Source organism: Gastrolobium bilobum, unplaced genomic scaffold (assembly GCF_033153095.1).
Source record: "Gastrolobium bilobum isolate Gb01-03AN ecotype WA unplaced genomic scaffold, APGP_CSIRO_Gbil_v1 utg909, whole genome shotgun sequence".
Taxonomy (NCBI): Eukaryota; Viridiplantae; Streptophyta; class Magnoliopsida; order Fabales; family Fabaceae; genus Gastrolobium; species Gastrolobium bilobum.
Window position 1 is genome coordinate 673631 of NW_026895707.1, and position 25155 is coordinate 698785.

Sequence of the window (25155 nt, forward strand, 5' to 3'; positions counted from 1 at the left end):
AGAAAACCAAGGAGCTCACGTTGTCCCAAGGCTTTAGTGAACAAGTCTGCAAGTTGGGAACGAGACGGTACGTGAGCTGTAGCAATATTATTGGACTGGATTTGTTCGCGTACAAAGTGACAATCTAACTCAATGTGCTTAGTACGCTCGTGAAACACCGGATTTGCTGCAATGTGTAACGCTGCTTGGTTGTCACAAAACAACTCCATAGGACTTGGATGCGTGACACCAAGGGAAGTGAGAAATGTTTTAAGCCATACAATCTCTGCTGTAGCTGCAGCCATTGATCTATACTCTGCTTCTGCTGAGGAGCGTGACACCGTGACTTGTTTCTTAGTCTTCCATGACACTGGTGATGAACCCAACATAACAAAGAAACCAGTGAGGGAACGTCGAGTAAGAGGGCAAGATGCCCAATCTGAATCACAATAGGCATGGATCTTTAGATCACAATCTGCTTTGAGAAGAAGGCCTTGACCAGGATCTCTTTTTATATACCGTAAAACACGAAGGACAGCCTCATAGTGAGCAAGGCGTGGGGAGTGCATGAATTGAGACAAGATATGAACAACATAACTTAGATCAGGTCTTGTGATAGTGAGGTAGATCAACTTACCAATTAACCTTCTATACCGTTCCAGGTTCTCATATTCTGGTCCTTCATCCAATGCAAGATGATGATTTTGTTCTATAGGAGAAATAGCAGGTTTACATCCACTGAGTCCAGAATCAGAAAGAATATCTAGTGCATATTTTCGTTGACACAAAAATATTCCTTTCTTACTGCGAGCAATTTCAATCCCCAAAAAATACTTCAGATTGCCCAGATCTTTTATTTTAAAACACTGGTTCAAATATGCCTTGACTGCAAAACATGCTTGTGAATTATTACCTGTTAAAATGATGTCGTCTACATAGACCAAAAGTGCAAGGAACTCATCACCTTTCTGCATAGTAAAAAGCGTGTAATCAGCTTTTGACTAAATAAATCCATATGCTGTCAATGAGCTACTGAGTTTGGAAAACCAATTCCTTGGCGATTGTCGTAGACCATACAGTGACTTTGTAAGACGACACACTTTATCTTTAGAACCATTACTGAATCCAGGAGGAAAACGCATATAAACTTCCTCACTTATTTCTCCATTTAAAAATGCGTTATGAACGTCAAGTTGGTGCAACTCCCAGTTTCTTGCTGCAGCTACTGCTAATAATGTGCGTACGCTCACCATCTTTGCCACTGGTGCATAAGTCTCACCGTAATCTTCTCCAGCTATCTGATAATTGCCTGCGATCACTAGTCTCGCCTTATACCGTTCTACTGTTCCATCTGAACGATATTTTATTTTAAACACCCATTTACTTGGAAGAACATGCTTTCCTGGAGGCAAGTCCATGATACGCCAAGTATGATTATCTTCTAGAGCTGTAATTTCTGCCCTCATGGCTTCAACCCATCGTGGATCACGTATAGCGTCTTGAAATTTTCTTGGCTCATTGCCTGCATCAATAGCTGCAACAAACTCTTGGTGTTTCTTAGAAAAATTATTAAAACTAATATAATTGCACATAGGATACCGAGTACCTGAGGTGACATTGGTTTGAGTGGAGATAGACGAAGGAGTATGTGTTTCAGCTACTTGGCATGCGTAATCCTTCAAGTAACCTGGAGGCTTTCCGGTGCGCTGTACTCGGACAAGATCATTACCTTGATTATGTTCCTGCTGCTGTTGTGAAGACACACCATCAGTTGAACTTGACGGAAATGAGCGCTGGTCATTTTCCAGCGAAGAGGGCTGCTCGATTTGCGACATAGGAGGACGCTGTTCCAGCATAGGAGTTTGCATCAACGAGGAGTCAAGAGTACTCCCCCTATCGTTCATAATGTCACGTGCATCAGGAGGAGCAGGAACATATTGACCAGGACGCGCACTATGGCCAGATTCATCCACATCGAAGAATTCTTGCATCCCTGGCCTATGAGTAGTTTGTACATGAATCGGCTGAACAAATTTTTCACGAAATGGGAGGATGTTTTCAAAGAATTTTACATCTCTGGACACAAAACTTTGGTGCGCATCTATATCATACAATTTCCAACCTTTCTGCCCTATTGCATAACCAATGAACACACATTTTCTTGAACGAGAGGCAAATTTGTCAGTCGGTTTTGGTCTGGTGTTAGCGAAAGATAGACAACCAAATGTGCGCAAGTATGTATAATCTGGCTTAACTCCAAATAATTCTTCATGTGGTGACCTTCCTTGGAGGATTCTTGTAGGTGTTTTATTAATTACATGAACAGCCGCAAGAATACTTTCTTCCCAAAAATCAATCGGAAGGTTTGCATGGAACATCAAAGCACGCGACACATTAAGGATGTGCCTGTGTCTTCTTTCTACTCTCCCATTCTGTTCGGGCGTATAAACACATGTTGTTTGTTGCAAAATGCCTTTTTCATTCAAAAGCTTCATCATATTATTTGATTTGAATTCCGTCCCATTATCAGACCTTATTATCTTTACGGTCTTACTGAATTGATTAAAAATCATGGCCAGAAATTTGCACATACGATCATAAGTTTCACTTTTATCTGCCAACATATATACCCACACATGCCTACTATAGTCATCGACAATAGTTAAAAAATAACGTGCACCAGAAGAAGAAGAAATTTTATATGGACCCCAAGTATCACAATGGATTAAATCGAAGCACTCTTTGCTACGAGAAAAACTTACAGGAAACAACGATCTAGTTTGCTTGGCACGATGACAAACGTCACATGCCTTACATGCAACTTTATTCTTCAGGACTTTAAATTCTGGAATTAAAGACAAAATATCATAGGATGCATGCCCTAGCCTGTTGTGCCATAATTCGATTGAGTCTTCTGCCTGAGCTGCTGAAGCAGAAATACTTAAAGGCTGAAACACATACACTCCGTCATGAAGTTCACCCAAACCAATCTCCCTCCTCAGCACTGGGTCCTGCAAAATGCAATTTTTATTAGTAAATATGACAATGTTGTTCTTGGAACGGAGCAATTGGGAAACAGAAATGAGATTGCAACGTAAATTGGGAACATATAAAACTTCTGATAATTTGAGATTTGCATCAAACACCAACGAGCCTTGTTTGGTGGCATAAGTAATAGAACCATTTGGTAGAGTCACAGGTAGAGGAGAAAGAGATGTAACCTCAGCTAATAAAGCTAAATTACCCGTCATATGACGTGAGGCCCCACTATCAACAAGCCATTTAGATTGAATACTCTTACCAGATAATTTTTCATGTGCCTGAGGCTGGTCTACCAATGTCAACAACTTGTTCACAATATCCGGAGTCAAGATAGAATGTGCAGCAACTTGAGAACCTGTAGGAGGAAAAAGTGAGTGTAAAAAAGTTAGGGGAATGATTTGTGAATTTTTACAAAATCGTTCAAAACCCTCATTGTTTTTAAAATTAAAGTTTTCTCAATTTAGGAGTTCTAACTCCCAAACAAAGGAAGAGAATATCCTTTATTTTTTTTTCTTCCTTTCCTCTCCCTTGAATTTCTTTTCCTCCCTTCCCCTCCAAACTCCCAAACGAAGCCTAAAGTTTTATGGGATAGGATATTGTGACACCCAAGTGATGTTACACCCATGTGACACCCACTCAATCTCACCGTTAAATTAGGTTTTTGATCTAACGATCCAGATTGAATCCTTATATACACCCTCACTTCCCCTTCTCTCTCCCCTTTCTCTTTGATCATACTCTCTCTTTTCCCTTCTCTCTCATCAAACTCTCTTTCTTCCCTACTCTCTTCACTTTCTCTCTGATCCACCGACGCCGCCGCGCCTCCCCCTCTGATCCACCGCCGCCGCCCATAGCCGCCATTGTCGCGCCGCCCGACTCCACCTCCGTCATCCCGCGCCGTCCACTCCACCGCCTTGCCGCTGCCGTTCCAAACTTGTGGAGCGAATCAGAGATGGTCACGTACAGTTGAATTTTCTCTCCCAAATTTGATGGTCACGTGTGTGTATTAAAACTATTTTGTCTTTACAGGAATGTGATTATCTCAGGGTACCAAAACTGGAAAGGTACATTGACAATTTTATTTTCTTTTGAAATTTCATTTTCTTTTGAAATTTCATTTTGATTGGTCATAACCATCAATATAGGTGATGAGGTCAGGTTAAAGTTTCATTTGCTCACGTGAAGTATTGTCAGATTCACCTTTGAAATTCCTGATTTTAGTTTGTGTAAATTTGATATATAGTACTAAATGCCTTTTAGGAAGAAAGACAAAGCGTATATGCGTAGACAGTAGCTTGATATATAGTACTAAATGCCTTTTATTTTTTGTTTGTGATGTTTAATTCTGTTGGTCTTTGCTGCCTTGCTATTTTGAACTAAAATACGACCTCACTAGTTATACTATTATTCTTGCTATCTAGCTTTATGGTGCATCAACTTTGCCAATAATTTATTTTTGGTTTTCTTACTTTATAAACTTTAATTTCCGCCGCCTAAAGAACATGGGTACAATGCCTTCATTAAAAATATGGAAGAGTAGTAGTGGCATGGAATGTTGAACCCTGTGGTTGTGATCATTATGAGTTATGGTCAACATTATAAAGAATAATAGTTGGAATAGTCAGTGGCTGAGAGGTTGATTCTAACTTCTATTTATTTATGATACCTGTTTCTTGGCTCATTCTTCTTTTCATAGGCATCATTTGCCAAAAGCCATTACTTACAATGCAATAAGGGAAAGAGTTCTCACAATGACAAAATGCAGTAGCGTCAAGTTTTTAAATTTTATTGTTTATGAGCATTGTCACTGACTCAAGTTGTATAGTCAGTAGCTCTTATCTACAAAAGCCATAGCTGAATTTGGTATGTGCTATTTCTATTGAGTAGATATATAAATTCAAGTATTAAGAACTTACTCATTTCTTGAAGCTTTTGTATCACGGGCAAACATTTTGTAGGATAGCAATTTTCCTTCTCATTTTTGCAAAAGCTGGTTTACCTTGCTTACACTGAACACATGATTTCTTGGTTTTAAATTTTTAGGTATATTATGGATGACCATTCGGACTACAATGACTTAAATGATGAAATTAGGAATGACATGCCTGGTGAATTGGGAGATGACTTATTGAATATGGATGATGATCCAATAGATTACATCAACTTCAGTGATGATGAAATTATAGAAGAGATGCCTACTCATTTAGGAGATGACATATCGAATGATTTAATTGATAACATTCCAAATGTCGTTCCCTTGACACCGACAAAGAATTCTAATATTTTTATTGAGGTTGGAATGGAATTTTCCGAACAAAAGGGTGTAGTGGACTTGTATACAGCGTATAACAAGGTAAAAGGTTTCGGAATCCGAATACGAACAAGGAGGGACAACTTCGTCAAGCTAGTTTGTGCTAGACAGGGTCATCCACAAAAAAAAAATGATAAAGATGTTGCTCAAGTTTGTCAGACCAAATTAAAGAAGACATCATCATTACGAATTGGGTGTGAAGCTAGTGTAAATGCTTATAAGAGTGAAAACACAAAAATGTGGAGAATTACACTATTTGACGACAACCATAATCATGGTCTTGTGACTCCAAAGAGTGTTCGTTATCTCAGATCACACAGAAAAATGTCTAATGCTGCAAGATCGTTGGTTGAACACTTTAGTGATGCAAGCTTGCCCACAGGAAAAGTGGCTACCATCTTCAAAGGCGATGAGTTATCATTTGACAGTCGAGATTGTTATAACCATCTAAAAAGTGTGAGGAGAAGAATATATAACACAGGAGATGCACAAGCTGTGTTAAACTATTGTGCTAAACAACAATCATTGAATCCAAATTTCTCTTATTCCATTAAATGTGACGATGAAGATCGCATGGAAAGCTTTTTTTGGATTGATGCAAGGTCCAGGAAAGCTTATGAGCTTTTTGGTGATGTCATCACATTTGACACGACATATAGAACTAATAAGTATTCAATGCCATTTGGACCTTTTGTTGGTGTAAATAATCATTTACAGTCAATCTTGTTCGGATGTGCTTTATTGAAAGACGAAACAGAAGATACTTTTATTTGGCTATTTAAGGAATGGCTTCGAGGAATGAATGGGAAACATCCGGGCGCCATAATTACTGATCAGGTATAATCATTTTAAGTACATAATTTCAATTGTTTCATTTATTAATTATTGTATTCTTACATATGTCATTGAATTTATAGGACATGTCAATTACCAATGCAGTATCCAAAGTTTTCCCAAACAACAAGCATCGATTTTGAATGTGGCACATCACAAAAAAATTTCCAGGAAATTGTCTCATGTCTATCAGCAGCATGCCACATTTAAGAGCGATTTCAATAACTGTATCCATACAAAAAAGAGCACTCAAGATTTTGAAGACAAATGGCAACGTATTCTTGATCACTATGGTCTTCATGAGAATGAGTGGTTGCAGTCACTTTATTCAATTAAAGCGTCTTGGATACCAATCTTTAACAGATCTATTTTCTTTGCTGGTATGAACACCACTCAGCATAGTGAAAGCATCAATTCATTCTTTGATGGTTTTGTTACATCTGGCACAACCTTAAAGGAATTTGTAGAAAAATATAATCAAGCAGTAGATGCTCGTTATGACTCATTCAAAAAACAAGACTTTGAATCTAGGCACAAAGAAAGGCGTTTAACATTGAATATGCCATTGGAAGAACATGCAGCCAAGGTTTACACGCGTGCAATTTTCACAAAGTTTAGTGATGTGCTTTCTCATAATTTTCGTCTGTCTAAGGAGAAAATTGGAGATGATGGTGAGTGGGTTACTTATCGAGTTTTTAATAGGAAAGAGAAGGATTATTCTGCAACTGTGAAGATGAAGTTGGAAAATAAAGAAGCAAGATGTTCTTGTCAGTATTTTGAGTTCATGGGAATCCCATGTGAGCATATTATTTCTATTTTTTTGGTTGAAAATGTTGAGCAGATCCCTGAACATATGATTTTGCGACGCTGGAGCAAAGAAAAAAATGATATAATTAGTACAAATAAATACATTTGTACTTTTGATGGAGAGGGACTCCTTCGCGGCTTTGAAATACGCTCTAGAGTTTCAAAACTTATTGAGCTTGCAGATAGGTCCAATGAAGCAGCTAGATTCGCTTGTGATGGTCTTGATTCTCTCACTGAATCTTTAGAAAAATTTCCAAGACCTGATGATAGTATTGGTCTTGAGGATTTTGATTCACATTACTTGAGTTCTCAAGCTGAAGAGTCATCTATGATGTGATTGAATGATCCTAACATTTCACAAACGAAAGGTCGAAAACGGGAGTCACACAATATCTCACAGGGACGTAGAATTCATAGTGGGATTGAAGAAGCATCAAAGAATACTAATATTTGTGGAAATTGCAAGAAACGAGGACATAATAAGCGTACATGTAGAGAGAAAAATTTACATTGACTTTAGTTGTTGTTTTTTTTTTATTTTGGGTTACATGACATTTGCTACATGATTATCATTTAATTTATTATTTCTTTTAGTTGTTATAAGACATATTGTATCATTGAACAATATGTTTTGTAATTTGGTTTATTCTTGTATTGAGTTTTTTATATTAGTGGCCATGTTTCTTTTTAATAATGTCAATTCACTGTCAAAGTCACCACTCACTCACTATGGAAGGAAGCCTGAGAAAAACCTTGAAATCGAATGATCGTATCCCTGCTCCTAGTATCCTACGATTTCTTTATTAGGTGTAGGTGGCATGTGTACTTGCAGTTTTTATATGGAAACTAAAAGAATAAAAATATGAAAGGAAATAATTATAAAAATATTGCAAGAAGGAGAAAAAGACGCAATTTTCAATACATTGAAACAATGTGTATGATATAAATATTTATATCAGCATCCTTTTCAACCGAATTAAAGTTGCTAACATGGAGAAGGAAGAAAAAATAACTTTAATATTATAAATATGTATTATCCTTAGTACATAATTAAAAATAGTTGCAGCATGTCCTGCACCAGGACATTCCCCTTTACAACAAAAAGTTTCATCAAGCAGGAGGTTCAGTAGTATTTTAACTACTGCACACCAATCATGGTCCACAGAGAACTCCATGGCTTGATTTTTGGTTTTAATTTTTCCATTCCCTTCAATGTCTTGATCAGTATCACTTAATTCTAGTAAAGGCTCAAGTACACAGATTTCAGAGCAAACATCCTCCTCCACAACTATGAAAGGAAAAAAGCTGCTGCTCAAACCCTGGTCCTCAATCTGACATATTTAAGAAAAACACAAAATATAAAGATCAGCTACGTAATGCTATAACTGAATTGATGGGCTTACTTTGCTTCCTCCAACTCCTTGTACGTGCTTTGATTTCTATTTCCCGGTTGTATGGTGTGGAATACTCCTAAAATAAAGCATCATGTCATGCTTGTATTTTATTGGTACCAGAATGCATGTCAAGCAACAAAATACTAACCTGTATGCTTGAATCTGTGCAGCCAATGTATAACTTTCCCTGAGCCACTGCCATGCACTTTGCTTCCTTACCTTTGATAATATCTCCTATCACTCTTGATTCTTTAATTAGCTGCAAATGGTAAAAAATATAAATAATTGTATTGAACTAATCAAAATTGTGGTCAACTTCAGTATAGCTAGATAATAGAGAAGACTTGGTGGTACATATCTGTGTGACTTTGTTTTAAAGTTTCAGTGGTACATGTCACAAATCATTGAAGCATCACCTGGCTTTCAGTAATTGCAAAAATTGTTTCACCATGTGCCCGTAAATGATGAATTGGTTCCTTCAAGACTATTACTTCAACACATTCCATCTTTTTCTGGATCATTTTCCACACCTAGTTTATGTATGTAATTGTAAGATAATCAGTTCATTTTTGCTATTAGAAATATTGTTAGAGAATAGAAAGTGGTGGCCATGGAAGAAGTTTAACCTTACAAGCAAGATGATTTATATATCATCTTCAATGAAAATTTGCAAGTGAAACAAAAACAATTTCTTCAAGTGATCACCAACAAAATGCTATTCATATTTCACAGTATTGATAACCCCTAAATATTTATAGCAACTTTTACAAGAGAAATTTGGCAATGTGGGTCAGATGTTCAAAATATAACGAACTGAAATGGGAAAAAAAAAGGGTTTTGATTTATACCATGTAATGATATAGGGTTTGGGAGAGAAGAGAGTGTGAGGAAAACACTTGTGTTGAGATCGGATCTGGAAATCTCTGATTCGCTCCACAAGTTTGGAACGGCAGCGGCAAGGCGGTGGAGTGGGCGGCGCGGGATGACGGAGGTGGAGTCAGGCGGCGCGACGACGGCGGCTATGGGCGGCGGTGGATCAGAGGGGGAGGCGCGGCGGCGGCGGCGGATCAGAGAGAAAGTGAAGAGAGAAGGGAAGAGAGAGAGTTTGATGAGAGAGAAGGGAAAAGAGAGAGTATGATCAGAGAGAAAGGGGAGAGAGAAGGGGAAGTGAGGGTGTATATAAGGATTAAATCTGGATCGTTAGATCAAAAACCTAATTTAACGGTGAGATTGAGTGGGTGTCATAACATCACTTGGGTGTCACAATATTCTATCCCAAGTTTTATTAGGCTTAAATTCTCTCGTCCATCTTTATTTATTAGGGGATATATTTATGTTTGTCGTGTTAAAACTTCTTTAAACTCGTCATGTATAAACTTAGTTTTGATTTCTTTTTTTCATAAATATTCACAGATCTCTAACTATTTAATATATATAAAAAGAGAAATAAATATAGTTTTTTTTATCATGTGAAATTTTAATGCCTATTTATTTAGAAAATCTTTTTGCATCTGCTTAGGTAAACTGGGCCAACGGTAACAGAGATATTTGAAAATCAGAAATTGCACAGTTCTTTTAGACTCTCCGACAGGCAGGATCGGGAGGGTCACTCTTGTTCAGTCGACGAGGGACACCCACCGCCGCCGCCGCCACCACGAAGAGTTCTTCTTCTTCTTCCTCTCCTTTATCAGTAATATTCATGACCCCTTTTCTCTTCTTTTATTTCTCCAATTCATCTCTGCTGCATTTCTTCAATTTTTCTTAGCTTGGTTTTACTGTCTCATGACCATTAAACCTTAAAAGCTGCATTCTTTCATGTACTGCACAATCTCCAAAGGTATAAAAATTCGATCTTGTCCAACACAGAACATGTAAAAATGAAATGGGAAAAGCATTCAACTTTTTTCTTTTAAGACCTGCCATTGAAAAGCATTTCACAGTATTCATTACTATTGGAAAATAGTTAGTGAGGTATTTGCTATAAATAATCACATTTTGTCTTAAACCTTTGTGTATTCCTCCAAGTATGCATATGCGGGAAACTTAACATCATATCGAAACATACTTGAATCCTTTTAAAGCACGAGCAAGATGAAGGCAAAGGGTTGCACCAACAACACCTACGAAGAGGCTAGAAAACAAAGAGTTGAAGAAAACAAGAAGAGGTTTGAGGTAATCATCATTTTGTTACTGATAATCTTAATTTTCATTCTTTTATCTTTATTGATAACAACTGAAATTTTATGAGTAGCATTTGTGCATGTTTAGAGACTCTCTTGTTGGTTGAAAATTGAAATGCCTAACTTTTTCTCCTATAAATCCTTGGTATATCATGGTTTTCTTTTCTGTTTTGATGATTGTCTAATTTCACTTTTTGCTCTCAAGGATTTGGGAATTTCAAGGATTTCAAAAAATTTGACTGAAATCACGAGTTCTCCTAAGAAGACACTGGTAAACTTGTATTTTCTTTGATTTTGCTCTACAGTCTGCAAAGAACCAGCATTTGATTTGCTCATTTCTCCCCCTTGTCATGTGCAGCGTCATCTTTCTAAACTGAGATCAAAGACTAATGATGTAGTGGAACCTAGGCGCTCTTCTCGTGTGCGAAAGTCAGTTCCCACATACCGTGAAGAAGTAAGTAATATTTTCTTTCAAACAATGAATTAGTGTGTGACTCAAGAAAGGGAAAAATATATACTAGGAGAGATTGCTTGAATTGGTTTGTTCCATATGTCTATTTATAAAAGATATGATGATGAAGCACTCAAGTTTGGCTCTTGAATGTTTCGTGATTTTAAAGAAAAACGTTAATTCTTGTCTCTGAAGACAACTCTCTATTCATTTCCAATATGTTAGTGCAGAGGAAATGTGTTAATGAGAGAGTATATTTCTTTCGATGACAGGTTGGCAGAGACTTTCCAACTTTGCGGAAGAGATCAAGGTCAAATTCATCATCATGGGGAAGGTGGTTTATTATTTACTTAATGACTTTTCTATATTGCTAATAAAATATTAATAACAAGGTTATGGGACTCTCAGTTATGTTGCAAGGCCACTAGAGGAAATAAAAGAAGCTACAGAAGAAGAAAGAATTTGTGCTCTAGAGGCTGCAGAGGCACTCCAAATCAATTTGCAGTCTTCGAATCCATCATTTATCAAGTCAATGGTTCGGTCTCATGTTTATAGCTGCTTTTGGTTGGTAGGTTGCAGTTCAGAAAATCTTTCTATATGGCCTGCACAAATTTACCATGCTGCCTGTTCTTTTTTGTTTAGATTATTAATAAATGTAAAACATGCCGTACTTCCTAATATATTATTTTATATTTATTCTGCTAGGGTCTTCCTTCTAAATTTTGTGAGGAATATCTCCCAAAAACTGTGTATGACATGATTTTAGAGGATGAAAATGGCTCAGAATATGAGGCTGTTTACATTGGCACAAGAAGTGGGCTTAGTGGTGGCTGGAGAGCATTTGCATTGGATCATAAATTGGATGATGGTGATGCACTTGTTTTTGAATTGATTGAACCAGCGAAATTTAAGGTAATCCATGTTACCCGGTTCTCTTGTAACTTTCTTTTAATTTCTGAGGTTGTTATACTTGTCCCATCATCGTTAATTGAACAATAACTAAAAGCAGATTGTTGAAAATGGAAGCTGATGATGAAATAATATATATTTTACTTTGATAAATGTCCATGTTATTATGTTTGAGAAATGCATCATCAAGATTGAGGTTAATGTGAATTAGAAAAAGTAAAATTTAAGTTTCAGTTGTTGGAGGAAGAGGAATACTTTGAAATGGGCTACCACTAATAAACTAAGGAATTCTTAATTTATCATTTATTCCACTCACCTTTGATTTTGAAGTTCTTCTGGACTTCAAGGTTTTTTCACAATATTCTAAAATCTTCAAATTTGAAAGGTTTTCTGAAAATATCCACAACTTGATGTTAAGCCTTAAAAAATTGCCACTTCGCTTCTTTTTTTGCAACATGCTCTTTAATGAAATGATACATTCTTTTTGTGTGCTTACTTCAATCATGATACACATTAGATTATTTGCAAGTACTTGTGCAAACTCATATAGATCTCCATATTCAATACCCTTGGGAAAAAATGATAATTCCCAAGTGGTCTTTTCCGCCATGGCTTGTTTCTCGTCTTGTTTTTTATAGCTTCACCTTCATCAAGTTTCAAAGGTTCACCATTTAGAGGTTTCATCCCATGCTATATCTACATTCTCAAGATTCAAAAAGTTCAACATTGCTCAATTTTCTTTATTTCACATGACCTCCTTCTGGGTAAGTATGAGTAGGTGAAGTTGTCACATTGGGGTATTAGATATGTTGCCCACCCTTACTTACATGCTTTCACTTCACAACTTGAAGTGGTTTCTTCATCGAACTCAAATCCTCACCACACAACAATCTTGCCATTGCTTGGGGTTTTACCACTTGTAGCTTTTTGAATTTGAATCACAGCAAAACAAAAAAACATGGCACTTTGTTCATTAATCATGAGTTTCTATTGGGTACATGGCATATATGTTTATGCTTACTTTGCAAATAATCAACACTAGGTTTCATTCCACTCCAAGCTTCTTAAGGAGTTTGGTCTTTGATATTCTTTGTTGGAGACTTATTGGACAAGTAAAGCATGCATATATTCTCATGAATGTTTGTGTAATGATGATGCTTGTGAATACTTACTCAACCATTTCAAACATTTAGATGTCTCATGGAATTCTCACCAAATATCCTATACTATTGCCCTAATGGGTGCTGAATCCAAAAATCAACTTTTCATTGAGACCACTCGGTAACTCTTGCTTAGAGCCTGTTTGTTTGGCTTTTTAAAAAATGTCTTGCTTATTTTAGAAGTGCTTTTTACAAAAGTTAAAGCTATTTAGATTTTTAAAAAATATATAGTTTTCGAAAAAAATATTTAGCTTTTGACTTCTGCTTTTTTTTAGAAGTTAAATATTTTAGCTTGAAAAAAAAAAAAAACAGGTTTTTGACTTTTTTGTGACTTTTACTTTTTTTAAAGCAGACTTCCAAACGAACTTATACTGATAAGTGTTTTTTTTTTTTTTTAAAGCAGCTTTTGGAGAAAAAAAAGCCCATCAAAACGGGTACTTAATGGACATATCCCTTTCTTTTTTGGCGCGATGTTTATTCTTATTGTTTGGTACCTCATTAATCAGATGTCATTCTCTTCCTTTGATATCCAAGTACCTCATTGTGTGTTATTTTTCTATTAGTCCTTGCATACTTTGGCACTCCGTGTGTCTTCAGGTTTATCTATTTCATTCACACTCTCAATTTTGGCCTTAACAAACTTTTGTCTGAGTCCCTCGAGTGTGTCTTGCTTGGTGACAACCGATTTTGAAAGGGTTGTTGTTATTACTCATCTACTCTTTGTAGATACCTAGTCGTGATTGATATTACTTTTTTAAGTATTCCTTTCTTTGGGTTTCCTTCTTGAGTTCACTCCTCATTCCATCTTTATAGTCTCATTGCTTTCTCTTTCTTTGGTCTCTATCAAGTTCACCTCATTAAAGATGCCTTATGTCCAGGATGCACCGATCCTTATTCGTTTTTCCCAAGTCTATGATGTTGGTAGTATCCGCCTCCACCACCTAAGCCTATTCCTCCTGCTGTAACTAATGAACTCACTGTAGACTATCCTCTGATACTAGCTCCTCAACTTGTTTTGGCACTGCTTCCGGAACCTAACCTTCCTATTTCTCTGTGAAAATTATAACGTGTTCTTTTAACTCTTCTCCTCACTATGTTAATTTGAGTTATCATCGCCCTTGTTCTTCGTATTTTGCTTGTCTTTCTCCCTTGTCCTTTATATCTATTCCTAATATTGCAGGTGATACTTTATCTCATCCTAGATGGTGTCAAGCTATAGTTGATGAAATGTGTGCACTTCTAAACAATTGTAATTATGATTGACTTCCTTTCCCTCTTGGAAATTTATTGGCATTTGTTGGTCGATCTTTGTAGATAAGGTTGACTTAGATAGCAAATTGATTGTCTTAAAGCTCGACTAGTGACCAAAGGTTTCCTTGGATTATGGAGACATCTTTTCCAAAAATGGCTTTTGTTTGCCTATTTTTGTCCATAGCTACTATTTGACATCGACCTCTTTATCAACTAGATATCAAGAATGATTTTCTCCTTGGTTATCTCACTAAGGGGTTTATGTGGAGCAACTTCCTGGGCTTGTTGCTTAAAGGGAGTCTTCTGGACTTGCTTGTTGTCTCCACAAATACCTATATGGCCTTAAACAATCCCGTAGGACTTGTTTGACAGATTTAACACTGGTTCAATAATTTGGTATGACACAGAGCGAGGCTAACTGTTCGTTTTTTATCGTCATTCAACTCAAGAGTACATACAGTAATCATCATGACCTATTTCATGTAAAACAGCATCTTTGTTATTACTTCCAGACAAATGATCTAGGAAAAATTTGACACTTCGAGGATAACTTGATATCCTAGAAAACTAAGAAACATAGTGTATTCGCAAGGTCAAATATTAAAGCATAATATCGAGCCATAGCATTGTTACTTATGAACTCATTTGACTCAAACAATTACTTCAAGAGCTTAGATTTGGGGAGGTTATGCAGATGATACTTATTTGTGGTAATTAAGTTGCACTATATATCGCCTCAAATCCAGTGTTTTATATGAGGACCATATACATTGACATAAAATTGCCATTTCATTAGAAAGAAGATCTTATCTATATATATATATATATATATATCACCACTCACTTCGTTAATCAAATGATTGGATGACAAATGTTTTCAAAGTCTTTGAGAGGTTTTAGGATAAGTTACATATGTAATAGGCTTAGTGTGTATGGAACTCATTTGTGATAATCAAGTTGCACTACATATCGCCTTGAATCCCGTATTTCATGAGAGAACTAACCACATTAAGATAGATTGTCATTTCATTAGAGAGAAAATCTTATCTGGATACATCATCTCTCACTTTGTTTATTCTAATGACCAGGCGACAAATATTTCACTAAGTGTCTTTAAGAGGTTTTAGGATAAGTTACAGATGTAACAAGCCCATGCTCGAGCAAGATCATTAAGTTTAATTAGAGAATATCACATGTTAAGCCTTTTTTTGCAAGTATATATATCATTTTAAGCATAAATTACGCATATTCTTGTGTCAGCTTATAGGTTTAAAATTTAATTGAGTTCCGAGATTGTTTTGGGACAAATTATGCTTAATTGACTCCCTTAATGGGTCAAGAAGGAAGGTCAAAATTTTAGCATTTAAGTTTGATAAATGAGAATGAATTGCTGATTATTTCTCGGTCAACTTAGGTGGACGAAAATCCACGTAAATTCATGCTTTTAATTTCCTTAATAAATAGGGAGCACTTGTAACCCAAAACATCAGATTTGATGAGTGTAATTATCGTGTTTGCAAGTTGTTTCAAGACTTGTTTTGAAATCTTGTTATCTTTATCTAACCTTTGGTTAGTGATGAGGCAAGTGGGTTCTTTATCAATTGGAACGGTGGCCTATCCTTTAATCTCAATTTTGGTGGACTCTTTTTTGATTTGAGTGGTGTATATCACTGATCTCACGTCAGCAGTGGCATACCCTTTATGTCAAATTATATCCTTCTTCATTTATTTAATTCTCTCATTCCTTGTATCTGTCTCACATCATAAGCTTGGTGCATATAATCTATATGCTCCAACTTTTTTTGTTTTTGTTTTGTGGGGGGTGGTCTGAAAGTATCTAAATAGTGTCTAGATCCCATTGTGTAGGCTAACCAAAGGGGTGAGTCTGAAAGTATCTAAATAGTGTCTAGATCCCATTGCATAGGCTAACCAAATTATGTACTTTCGCTAATTAGAAAATATGTTATCTTTGTAATTATTACTGTTTTGGGCTATATAATTTAGTCTCCATTATTAGTTGAGACACAAATTTTGTCATATGTCTCTCGATTTCTTTTCCTTTAACACGTGTTATTTATTTGGTAAATATGCGAAGTATATGATAAGAACTTAAATGTGATGCCGTCCCTCTACTTGTTTTTTATATAAGACAATATTATTAGAAAAAAATAGTGAATCTAACATGCGTATTATTGCAGATTTATATTGTTAGAGCATTTCCAGATTCAGTTGAAGAAGATGGAAAGGATATTTTGGAGGAAGAAGGAAATGCACGTGCAACCAAAGCATCAAAAGCACCAAAAGCTGCCAGTAATCGTAAACTAGAATCAAACAAGGCAAAAAAGCGAAAACAGGCGGTTGTATATGAAAAAATAGAATCAGAGAGTTCTCAAGAGCAGCTGGCAGAAAATAGCATTGACAACGAAGTCAAACCGCAGGGGGTAAATCGAACTAAGAAAACTATATTTTCTCAGGAAAAGATACAGAAGAAATCGGGCAGCTATAAAGCTACTAAAGGGGAAGCACAAATTGAAATTGTTAATCCAAAGGCAAAAAGTTGCAAACCGCCTGCTACTGCTGTGTCTAAAGGGGAAGCGCAAATTGGAACTGTGAAACCGAAGGCAAAGGAATGCAAAAGACAAAAATGTGAATCACCTGCTACTGCTGAGTCTAAAGGGGAAACACAACTTGAAACTGTGAAACCTAAGGCAGCTATAAAGCTATCAAACAAGAAAAGGAAGTCAAAAGAAGGTACTGTACGTGAAATTGGTGTTTCAGGCAATACCGAGCAGCTTCCTTCAGAAAATAATCTTGTCAAACCACGAGGGGCTAACCCTGGCAAGAAGAATGGATTTGTTCAGGATGCTGATAGTGAGTTCAAGAAAGTTGAACCAGTTGAAGAAGCAAGCAAATGTGTTTCACAAAACCCTAGAAAAAAACCAGCTCCAAAGTTTTTCAGAAAGAGAGCATAGTCTTGGTGCTAATGACTGGTAAAAGTAATTGTTATGAAATGCAGATATGTATGAAATAGACAATATTTTCTGTTGGCTAATATAATGTTGTACTGTACTTGTGTATCTGTAAGGGGGATTAATGGATCTTTTTAGTTATATATAATACATCAAAAGTAATGTATGAACTTTTTATATATTCCTCGTTAGGGAGTATTGCTCTTTGATATTTATCAGTGGGTATGGTTGTTATATTACATAAAAAGTAATGTGTCTTGTTAAGGTGGTAATCGCTATGCCTTCTAGCTAGTATAAATACTGCAAGTTGATTGAATTTAGATAATGGTTTTACTGTTTTCTGTACAAATACAAAAAGCAAGTTGGTGGAATCATCAGTGGTCGAAATCCTCTGGAAGATTTTGGCGAGCATTATCGAATAACCATGAATGGTTATCGTGGGAGATATTAGGAATTACTGTACCGTGGCTGAGTGAGTAATGTGCCCAGAATACGTGAGAAAAAGCAACGGATTATGCAAATAAAATTCTGAATAAATTTTCTTAACTAGACACATTTAATTGTGTTGTTTGAGAAATAACCTCTTTCAAATGTATATATATATGACCATTGGTTCGAACCAATCACCGCCTTACGCACGTAAGAGTTAGACAATTCTGGTTCATCCACTTGCAGTTCATGTTTATTGTGTGAATATGTGAGTTCAGATTTTTGTACTGTACGTCGTCAATCATTTTTGCATAGAAATTCATAATGACTAACTCGTTTGTTTGAAGAGGCAATGTGGCAGTGTTTCAAAGCTTGACGCCTGCTTTCGAGCCAACCAAGTCCCATCATCACAATGTAACATGGTTGATTTTTCTACCTTACAATTCAAAGAAGCAACAATAACCATGTGTGTCCTTTCTGACTGAGTTGTCCTCCCCAAACGGGAAATCTTATGTCAATAATCATAATCAATCTGCTTCTGCTTCCTGGAATAATATGATTAAAGATGCCTTATGCAGCACGTAACAAGTAGCAATATTACCGAATGAAATGTTCAAACATATTGAAGCAACATGTACGTTCCCTGTTCAAAATGAATACCTCATTTGACAATTCTAATTTGAGACTAAGGTCCTCCCACCACGTCTCTCTCTCTCTCTCTCTCTCTCTCTCTCTCTCTCTCTCTCTCTCTCTATATATATATATATATATATAGGATCCTTTGACACCAAAGTCAAATTTGAAATTTGACACCTCATCTGAGAGTCGTTCGATCAAAAAAGATACTTCAAACCGGATGAACCAATGGCTCTCAGATGAAGTGTCAAACCGGTGTCAAAAGATACTGCCTTTATATATATATATATATATATATATATATATATATATATATATATATATGCATGTTAATTCACCAATCACCACCACAAACAACTGCATATCCTCTTGAACAACCCTGCACACAGCGAGATAACAGAGTAACAGCTAGCTAGCGGGGACGACCTGCAGAACACAGAAGAAGAAGAAGAAGTAAGAAGATGAGTTTGAATTTGATAGGGTGCTCCATTGTTGTATTGGCTTTCATAATCAGTGCGACCGAAGCAACAGAGTATAACGTGGGTGATAGCTTCGGATGGAACATACCCACCAACGAGACCTTGTATTCAGAGTGGGCTAGCACCAAGAAATTCTACGTTGGTGACAAATTGAGTAAGTTTATTATATAATACATTGAAATATTGAATGAATGATGTCTGCCTCACTGTCATGTCAAGATGGAAGTTTAATTTTTTAATATTTCATAATATATATATATATATATATATATATATATACGAGGAATGATCCGTTTACAAATTTTTATAAATTACACTATCTTCTTCTAGGGAAAGATAGTGTAACTAGTGTTCTCGCGGAGGAAGACAGTGTAGTTGGTAAGAGTTTGTAAACAAAAACTTTGTAAATATAACCTGCCATCTATATATATATATATATCATCAGTTTTCAGGTGGTCGGGAAGGCATACGGTGGGTGATGTATCAAAGGATGATTATGATAACTGCAACAATGCGGCAAGCGCATTCGGAGGCAGTGAGAACGGGACGGTGTTTCGGGTTAATCTTATAACATCAGGGCCTCGCTACTTCATCTGCACCGTTGCCAACCACTGTGTAAGAGGCCAAAAGTTCAGCATCGACGTTGAGTCTCCCAACTCGGATGCACCTACGACTCAACCAACACCTCATTCCGCTGCTCCAACTCACTCTTTCGGAATCTTATCTGCCTTTCTCACCAGCTTGGCTGTGTCTGTGTATTTCTTCACCCGCCGCACCTATTAACAAACTTTGTTATATTTATCTTATCGACCAATGTAATAAACGGAAAAAATGTTTGTCAATTTTAAATAATATAAGGTTACGTCACGTCACGTCACGTCACGATAGACAGACACAAAAAAATATTTTTTTATTTAAAATTTAAATTAAAAAAGAAATCATTCACTTTTTTTTCATGATTTTCATTCCATGTGTCTATTTCTCTCTTAAAATGACATAACTTGTGTCATTTAAAATGACAAACACCAAACCCATAATAAATATGAGAAATGATATTGTAACAACCAAGTTGTGTTACTACCAATCAATCTCACCGTTAGATCGATTATGTGTTGATCCAATCGTTATTTTTATTTCCATTTTTGTATGGTTATGATTCCCCATATTTAAAATGAAAGCATTAAATATGGGAAATCATAACCATACAAAGGTAAAAATAAATATAAAGTATTAAATTTGTGAAATCATGACTATACAAAGATGAAAATAAATATAACTGTTGGATAAACATAATCGATCAAACGGTGAGATTGATTGGTAGTAACACAACTTGGTTGTTACAATATCCTTTCCCAATAAATATACTCTATGATACACCGACACTGACACGGGATACGAGATACGACACGCTGACACGTTAATTCTAAAAAATGTTAAATTTCGACACGTTTTGATGTTAAGTAATATTTTTAATATATATAATATATTTTACATTTATATATACAACTAGTATATGACCCGTGCGATGCACGAAGGAAAAAAATCGGTCGGTTGTCGAAATAAAATAAAATAGAGAAGCGATTGTGTAGCATTATACTCTAAAAAATATGTTTATCAGAGTGTGCCGAAGTCATTCATCCTTTCACAATGAAAAATCAATTATTTAGATGTAATTTATTTTCATATTTATACACACAAAAAAGGGTTCTTATACTTCATTCTATATTACTTTTTTTATGTGTGTGTGACATATATTAGATGACGATTTGAAAAAGATTTGAGATAAAACATTTAATGTGATAAGAAATGTTTATTAGCTTAATTGCGTACATATCTATGATACATATATTTAATACATCATATTTAATCTCAATAACATTAGTCTATATGCTTGTTTATTTTTTTTTATTCCAACAGAAAATCCATAGACCAGCAACACCAGACCGTAAAAAAAAATGTTGGCGGGAGGTGTTGTTGGCTGTTGTTGGTTCATCATAGCACCAGTAATTATCCATATCACCTGAAACAGACATAAATAATTTTGTTTAAACGTGTTTCGTGGCTTAGTGTGCCAGCGTACAAAACATAGTTCGAGTAAACAAAAAGAAATATTCATAAAATACTCTGCATTAAAAATGAACAGTAGGATAATATCAAAAAACTGCAGAACATTCTTGGGTAACTTTTGTTGTTAAAATGTCTTAGGCAGCCATTGCTCGAAGCATGTACACAGTCACAAAGATGCTAGGAATGTGGCTTCCATACTCAAGAGGGGGTGAATTGAGTATTACAAGATTTTCGCAAAAGTCTCGTTCTAGTTTCTAAATGATTATTTCAAGCAAACTTTGATATGTGGAAAGCTAATCAATACATTCAAACAATCTACAATATATAATATGTCACAATTATAGAACTTATTCTAGCACATACAAGATATTAAAGAAGCAATTAAAGTGCTAGAAATAAAGAGTTTAGAGTTTAGAGAATTGCAAACACAATATATCCTGATTCAGTCACCACCACTTGTGACCTACGTCCAGACAGAAGCCGCTCGATCAACTCTTTCACTAATGGTCAAGCTTCACGGGTGCTTGACAAACCTTTACAATCTTCCAAGAATTCGGGTTCTTGGATACCTTTCAATCTCCAAGTTTATGGGTGCTTGGTAAGCTTACAATTCACTCCAAATTTACTTAGGTATTTGGTCACCTCTCAAACAATAGGTCTCACAGCCCTTTCAACTCAAGAATACAAGGAAAGAAATATTTAGAAATGAATATACACTCTCAAAGTGTGGATATACAACTTGAAGCACTATGGGTATATGAATTTTCAAGATATGAGCTCAAATATGTTTGATCTTTGAAAGATATGAAAGAATGTGAAAATGATAGAGTAAAAGCTCTCAAAGTATGCTTAATATGTGTAGGAATGATGCCTCAATGTTTTTTGAGTCATTGAGAATGCATATATAGTGTTTCCAAAAACTAGCCGTTGGAAAAAATTAGCCGTTTATGGCTGTTGGGAAACTAGCCGTTTATAGCCGTTGGGAAACTAGCCGTTTATAGCCGTTGGGATTTCATTTGAAAAACTAGCCATTTTATAGCCGTTGGGATCTGTTGCAGTGGTAATCGATTCCCAACTTGACAGCAAGAACACTGTTTCATATTTTGGCTATAATTTGAGTTATACTGCTTGGATTGATGTGATCTTGATCTCTTTGGAAAGATAAAAGAGAGATCTACAACTTTTATGAAGAACACAAGATCCAAATCAATCATATTAGATACGAAAAAGTGTATGGAAGGAAGCAGCGAAATTAAGCAATAAATTTTAAGTTCAAATGTGTTATAGCTTGCTTCCAACTACTTTTTGTGAAAGATATTGACTTGATAAATATGTTTTGAAGTTATAAAATATGTCAAGAATATTTTTCATGGATTTTTCAAATTTCTTTCAAGTATATAAAAGTTATGATTATGCAATTTGAAAAACATGTTTACTTTGAGAAAAAACTTTGAGCTCATGCAATGCAATCTATCATATACCCTCACATATATTTTAAGTCATAGAGATATATTCTAAATATGATTTTAGACTTAGCTTTATGTCTTGTGTCTTGGATCTTTACTTGAACTTGATGCTTTGACTTGTTGGATATGACAATGCTTGACACTTTGTTGGTTTTGACCATTTTTCACCATGGTTATGATATTGAGCTTCTCTTAGATGATGTCCATGGTTAGTTGTCTTTGATCTTGGTGTTGCTCTTCTAATTATTCCTTGTTGCTCTTGATCCAATGATCTTGCCACTTTGATATGATATCACTCTTCTTGTGTGGCTGCATCATACATCTTCAATATCCACATATGATTGATGTTTTTTTTCTTGATCAAAGCTCTTCTTTTTTTGTTGTTGCCACTTTGTTATCAATAAAACATACCTTGTATCTACAAAAGATAGTTTGTAGTGCTATATTTAACAGGAACAAGAAGTTCCAGAATTCAAATTGTTATTGTTATGTCATAATTCACCATATCTCATTACGATGCAACACAAAACAACACGGCAAATATTACTGACAGACAGAAAATATAATATTTCTTAATCCAACAAATGACTGATTACAATATTCACTTAATCCATTTAATGTCCAATTAATATAACAATCGATTACAAATTTGTTTAATCAATTAAATTTGTGACTTGTTTATCTGCTTGTTTTCTTTGCAGCGTTGTCCTTATATGAAACAAAAAATAAGCAAGAGTTGTGAAAAAGTTGAAATAAGAACATTAGCTGATAAAAATATAATTAGAACAAAAAAAAAAACAAAGCAACTCAAACACGATTTTTATTAAAAGTTTTTTTTTACTTCTCAAACCTAGTACACTTCACACGTAGATTTTTTTCAATATAGCAATTAATGCTTTATTAAAACGTGTACGTTTCTGATATGACTAAAGATAAAAAAAAAGCAAATTTTGCAGCTTTTAAAAAATGAAAAGAAGCGACAGGTTTCATAGACACATTAAAAAGGCTTTATAACAGTTTACCAAAAAAAAAAAAAAAAGCTTTATAACAAAGATGAGGGAGAATGGTGAAAAATGAAAAAAAAAAAAAAGGGAACGATGAAAAAAAGGGTGGAGTGATGGACCAGATTTTATGAGAAGAGCTTTTTTATTTTCTGCCATTGACGAATACATGGTTCGGGGTGCTTCCATTGGAAGTTTTATAAGGAGAATAGATCAAAAATATTATTTGTGACGAAATTTGATTATTTATGTCAAAAATTATCATTTGTGATAAAATTTATGACAAAAATTTTTCGTCACAAATAAACTTTTTTCTTGTAGTAAAGGGGAGGAAGCTGCAAGAAGAAACTAGAGAACCATTTTTTTCTGGGAAAACAACCACCACTGTCTCCATCCCACCCCACCTCCAACTGCAAGTCTCGCCATTTTCTCTCCGTTTTTTTGACTTCATTGCATATCCAAGCCATCTACAATGGCAGAAGCGTGTTCTGATTTTTTTTTTTTTACTTTTATATTTATTTTAGAATTATTTTAATTTTATAAAATTTTACATTTTTACCTTTTGACCATATCCGATACGGTCAAACTTGCGTGTCGAGATAGTCAAATAGTCAACGTATCTTAAAATATTGACATGTGTCGAACGCGTGTCAAAACATGTGTGCGTCGGTGTCCGACGTATTTTTCTAAAAAAATCATGTGTCCATGTATCCTAGAATATACCGTGTGTATTCGTTTGAACATTCACTGTCCTTAATTAGGTCTTGTAGGCTTGGGGTGTATTCGTTTTAATAAATGTTGTACCACTAACAACATATAGTGACTTTAAATTTAAATAAAGCAATTATCCAAATTAATCTTCCACTATTCCTTCTTCTTCTTCTTCTTTTCTATTTTTAGTTGTATGTATGCTCCCCTTCGCTTGTCACGGATTAATTCATCTCTAAAATTTGAATGCCCCAATAAATTGACCTTTTTTTTTTATTTGGTTGGATTCAAGCCGTTAATAACGTGTAAAACTTTTGACAAAAATTACGCAACTTCTGAAATATTTAATGATTTAATTAAAATATGAATTGGTTTTTTTAAAAAGTATTATATGGGTGTATTTTATTTATTCATTATCAGCATTAGACTTTTTAATTAATACTATCATATTATTGACCCATATAAAATAGTTTGCCTTTTCATCAGTGGAAGAGCCAGTATGGCATATTAGCAAGTGCCGAAAAATACTATTGCCCAAATAGCCACAGTTCTATGGTTACAACTAAAACGTGACTAATTTTCAAAAAAATTGAAAGAGAATTTGCTACATTTCAAGTAGCTAAATGAACGTAGCTAAATAAGCCAGTGCCAAGACAACCGCTGGCTTCAACGTGGCTCTGCCACTGCTTTTCAGGTTATTATTTATTATAATTAAGTTTTTTAATAATGATAATAGGGGAAGGGGAAGGATATTGTGACAACCAAGTTGTGTTACTACCAAGTGACTACCAATCAATCTCACCATTAGATCGATTATGTTGATCCAACGATTATATTTATTTCCATCTTTGTATGGTCATGATTCCCCATATTTAAAGTGAAAGCATTAAATATGGAAAATCATAATCATACAAAGGTGAAAATAAATATAAAGTATTAAATTTGAGAAATCATGACCATACAAAGATGGAAATAAATATAACCGTTGGATCAACATAATCGATCTAACGGTAAGATTGATTGGTAGTCACTTGGTAGTAACACAACTTGGTTGTCACAATATCCTTCCCCATGATAATAAT

At 35.2% G+C, this 25155-nt stretch overlaps 2 protein-coding genes and 1 pseudogene across 3 annotated transcripts; 2 read left to right on the top strand and 1 right to left on the bottom strand.

Annotated features, from left to right (window-relative positions):
- Positions 1 to 5071: 5071 nt before the first annotated feature.
- Positions 5072 to 7310, top strand: LOC133292769 (protein FAR1-RELATED SEQUENCE 5-like). The gene is made up of 2 exons (XM_061491229.1): positions 5072 to 6169; positions 6411 to 7310. The coding sequence occupies exons 1-2, from the start codon at positions 5072 to 5074 to the stop codon at positions 7308 to 7310; spliced, it is 1998 nt and encodes a 665-aa protein (XP_061347213.1).
- Positions 7311 to 8066: 756 nt separating this feature from the next.
- Positions 8067 to 9555, bottom strand: LOC133293531 (putative E3 ubiquitin-protein ligase LIN). Of its 2 annotated transcripts, XM_061492113.1 has the most exons (5): positions 9216 to 9555; positions 8784 to 8897; positions 8516 to 8626; positions 8377 to 8443; positions 8067 to 8304 (listed from the first exon to the last, which is right to left on the bottom strand). In XM_061492113.1, exons 1-5 carry the CDS (start codon positions 9216 to 9218, stop codon positions 8300 to 8302), a joined length of 300 nt encoding a protein of 99 aa, XP_061348097.1. In that variant the 5' UTR covers positions 9219 to 9555; the 3' UTR covers positions 8067 to 8299. The 2 variants fall into 2 exon arrangements, with proteins under 2 accessions (XP_061348097.1, XP_061348089.1); XM_061492105.1 differs by having other exon boundaries at positions 8067 to 8443.
- Positions 9556 to 9869: 314 nt separating this feature from the next.
- On the top strand, positions 9870 to 17290 carry LOC133292778 (putative B3 domain-containing protein At5g58280; annotated as a pseudogene).
- Positions 17291 to 25155: the final 7865 nt, after the last annotated feature.

Coding starts and splice junctions, on each gene's coding strand:
- LOC133292769 (XM_061491229.1), top strand. CDS start 5,072: ATGGATGACCATTCGGACTACAATGACTTAAATGATGAAATTAGGAAT. Junction 6,170..6,410: donor GCGCCATAATTACTGATCAG/GTATAATCATTT, acceptor CATACAAAAAAG/AGCACTCAAGATTTTGAAGA.
- LOC133293531 (XM_061492105.1), bottom strand. Junction 8,627..8,783: donor TTGCAATTACTGAAAGCCAG/GTGATGCTTCAA, acceptor TACCATTTGCAG/CTAATTAAAGAATCAAGAGT. Junction 8,444..8,515: donor GCACAGATTCAAGCATACAG/GTTAGTATTTTG, acceptor GCTTTATTTTAG/GAGTATTCCACACCATACAA.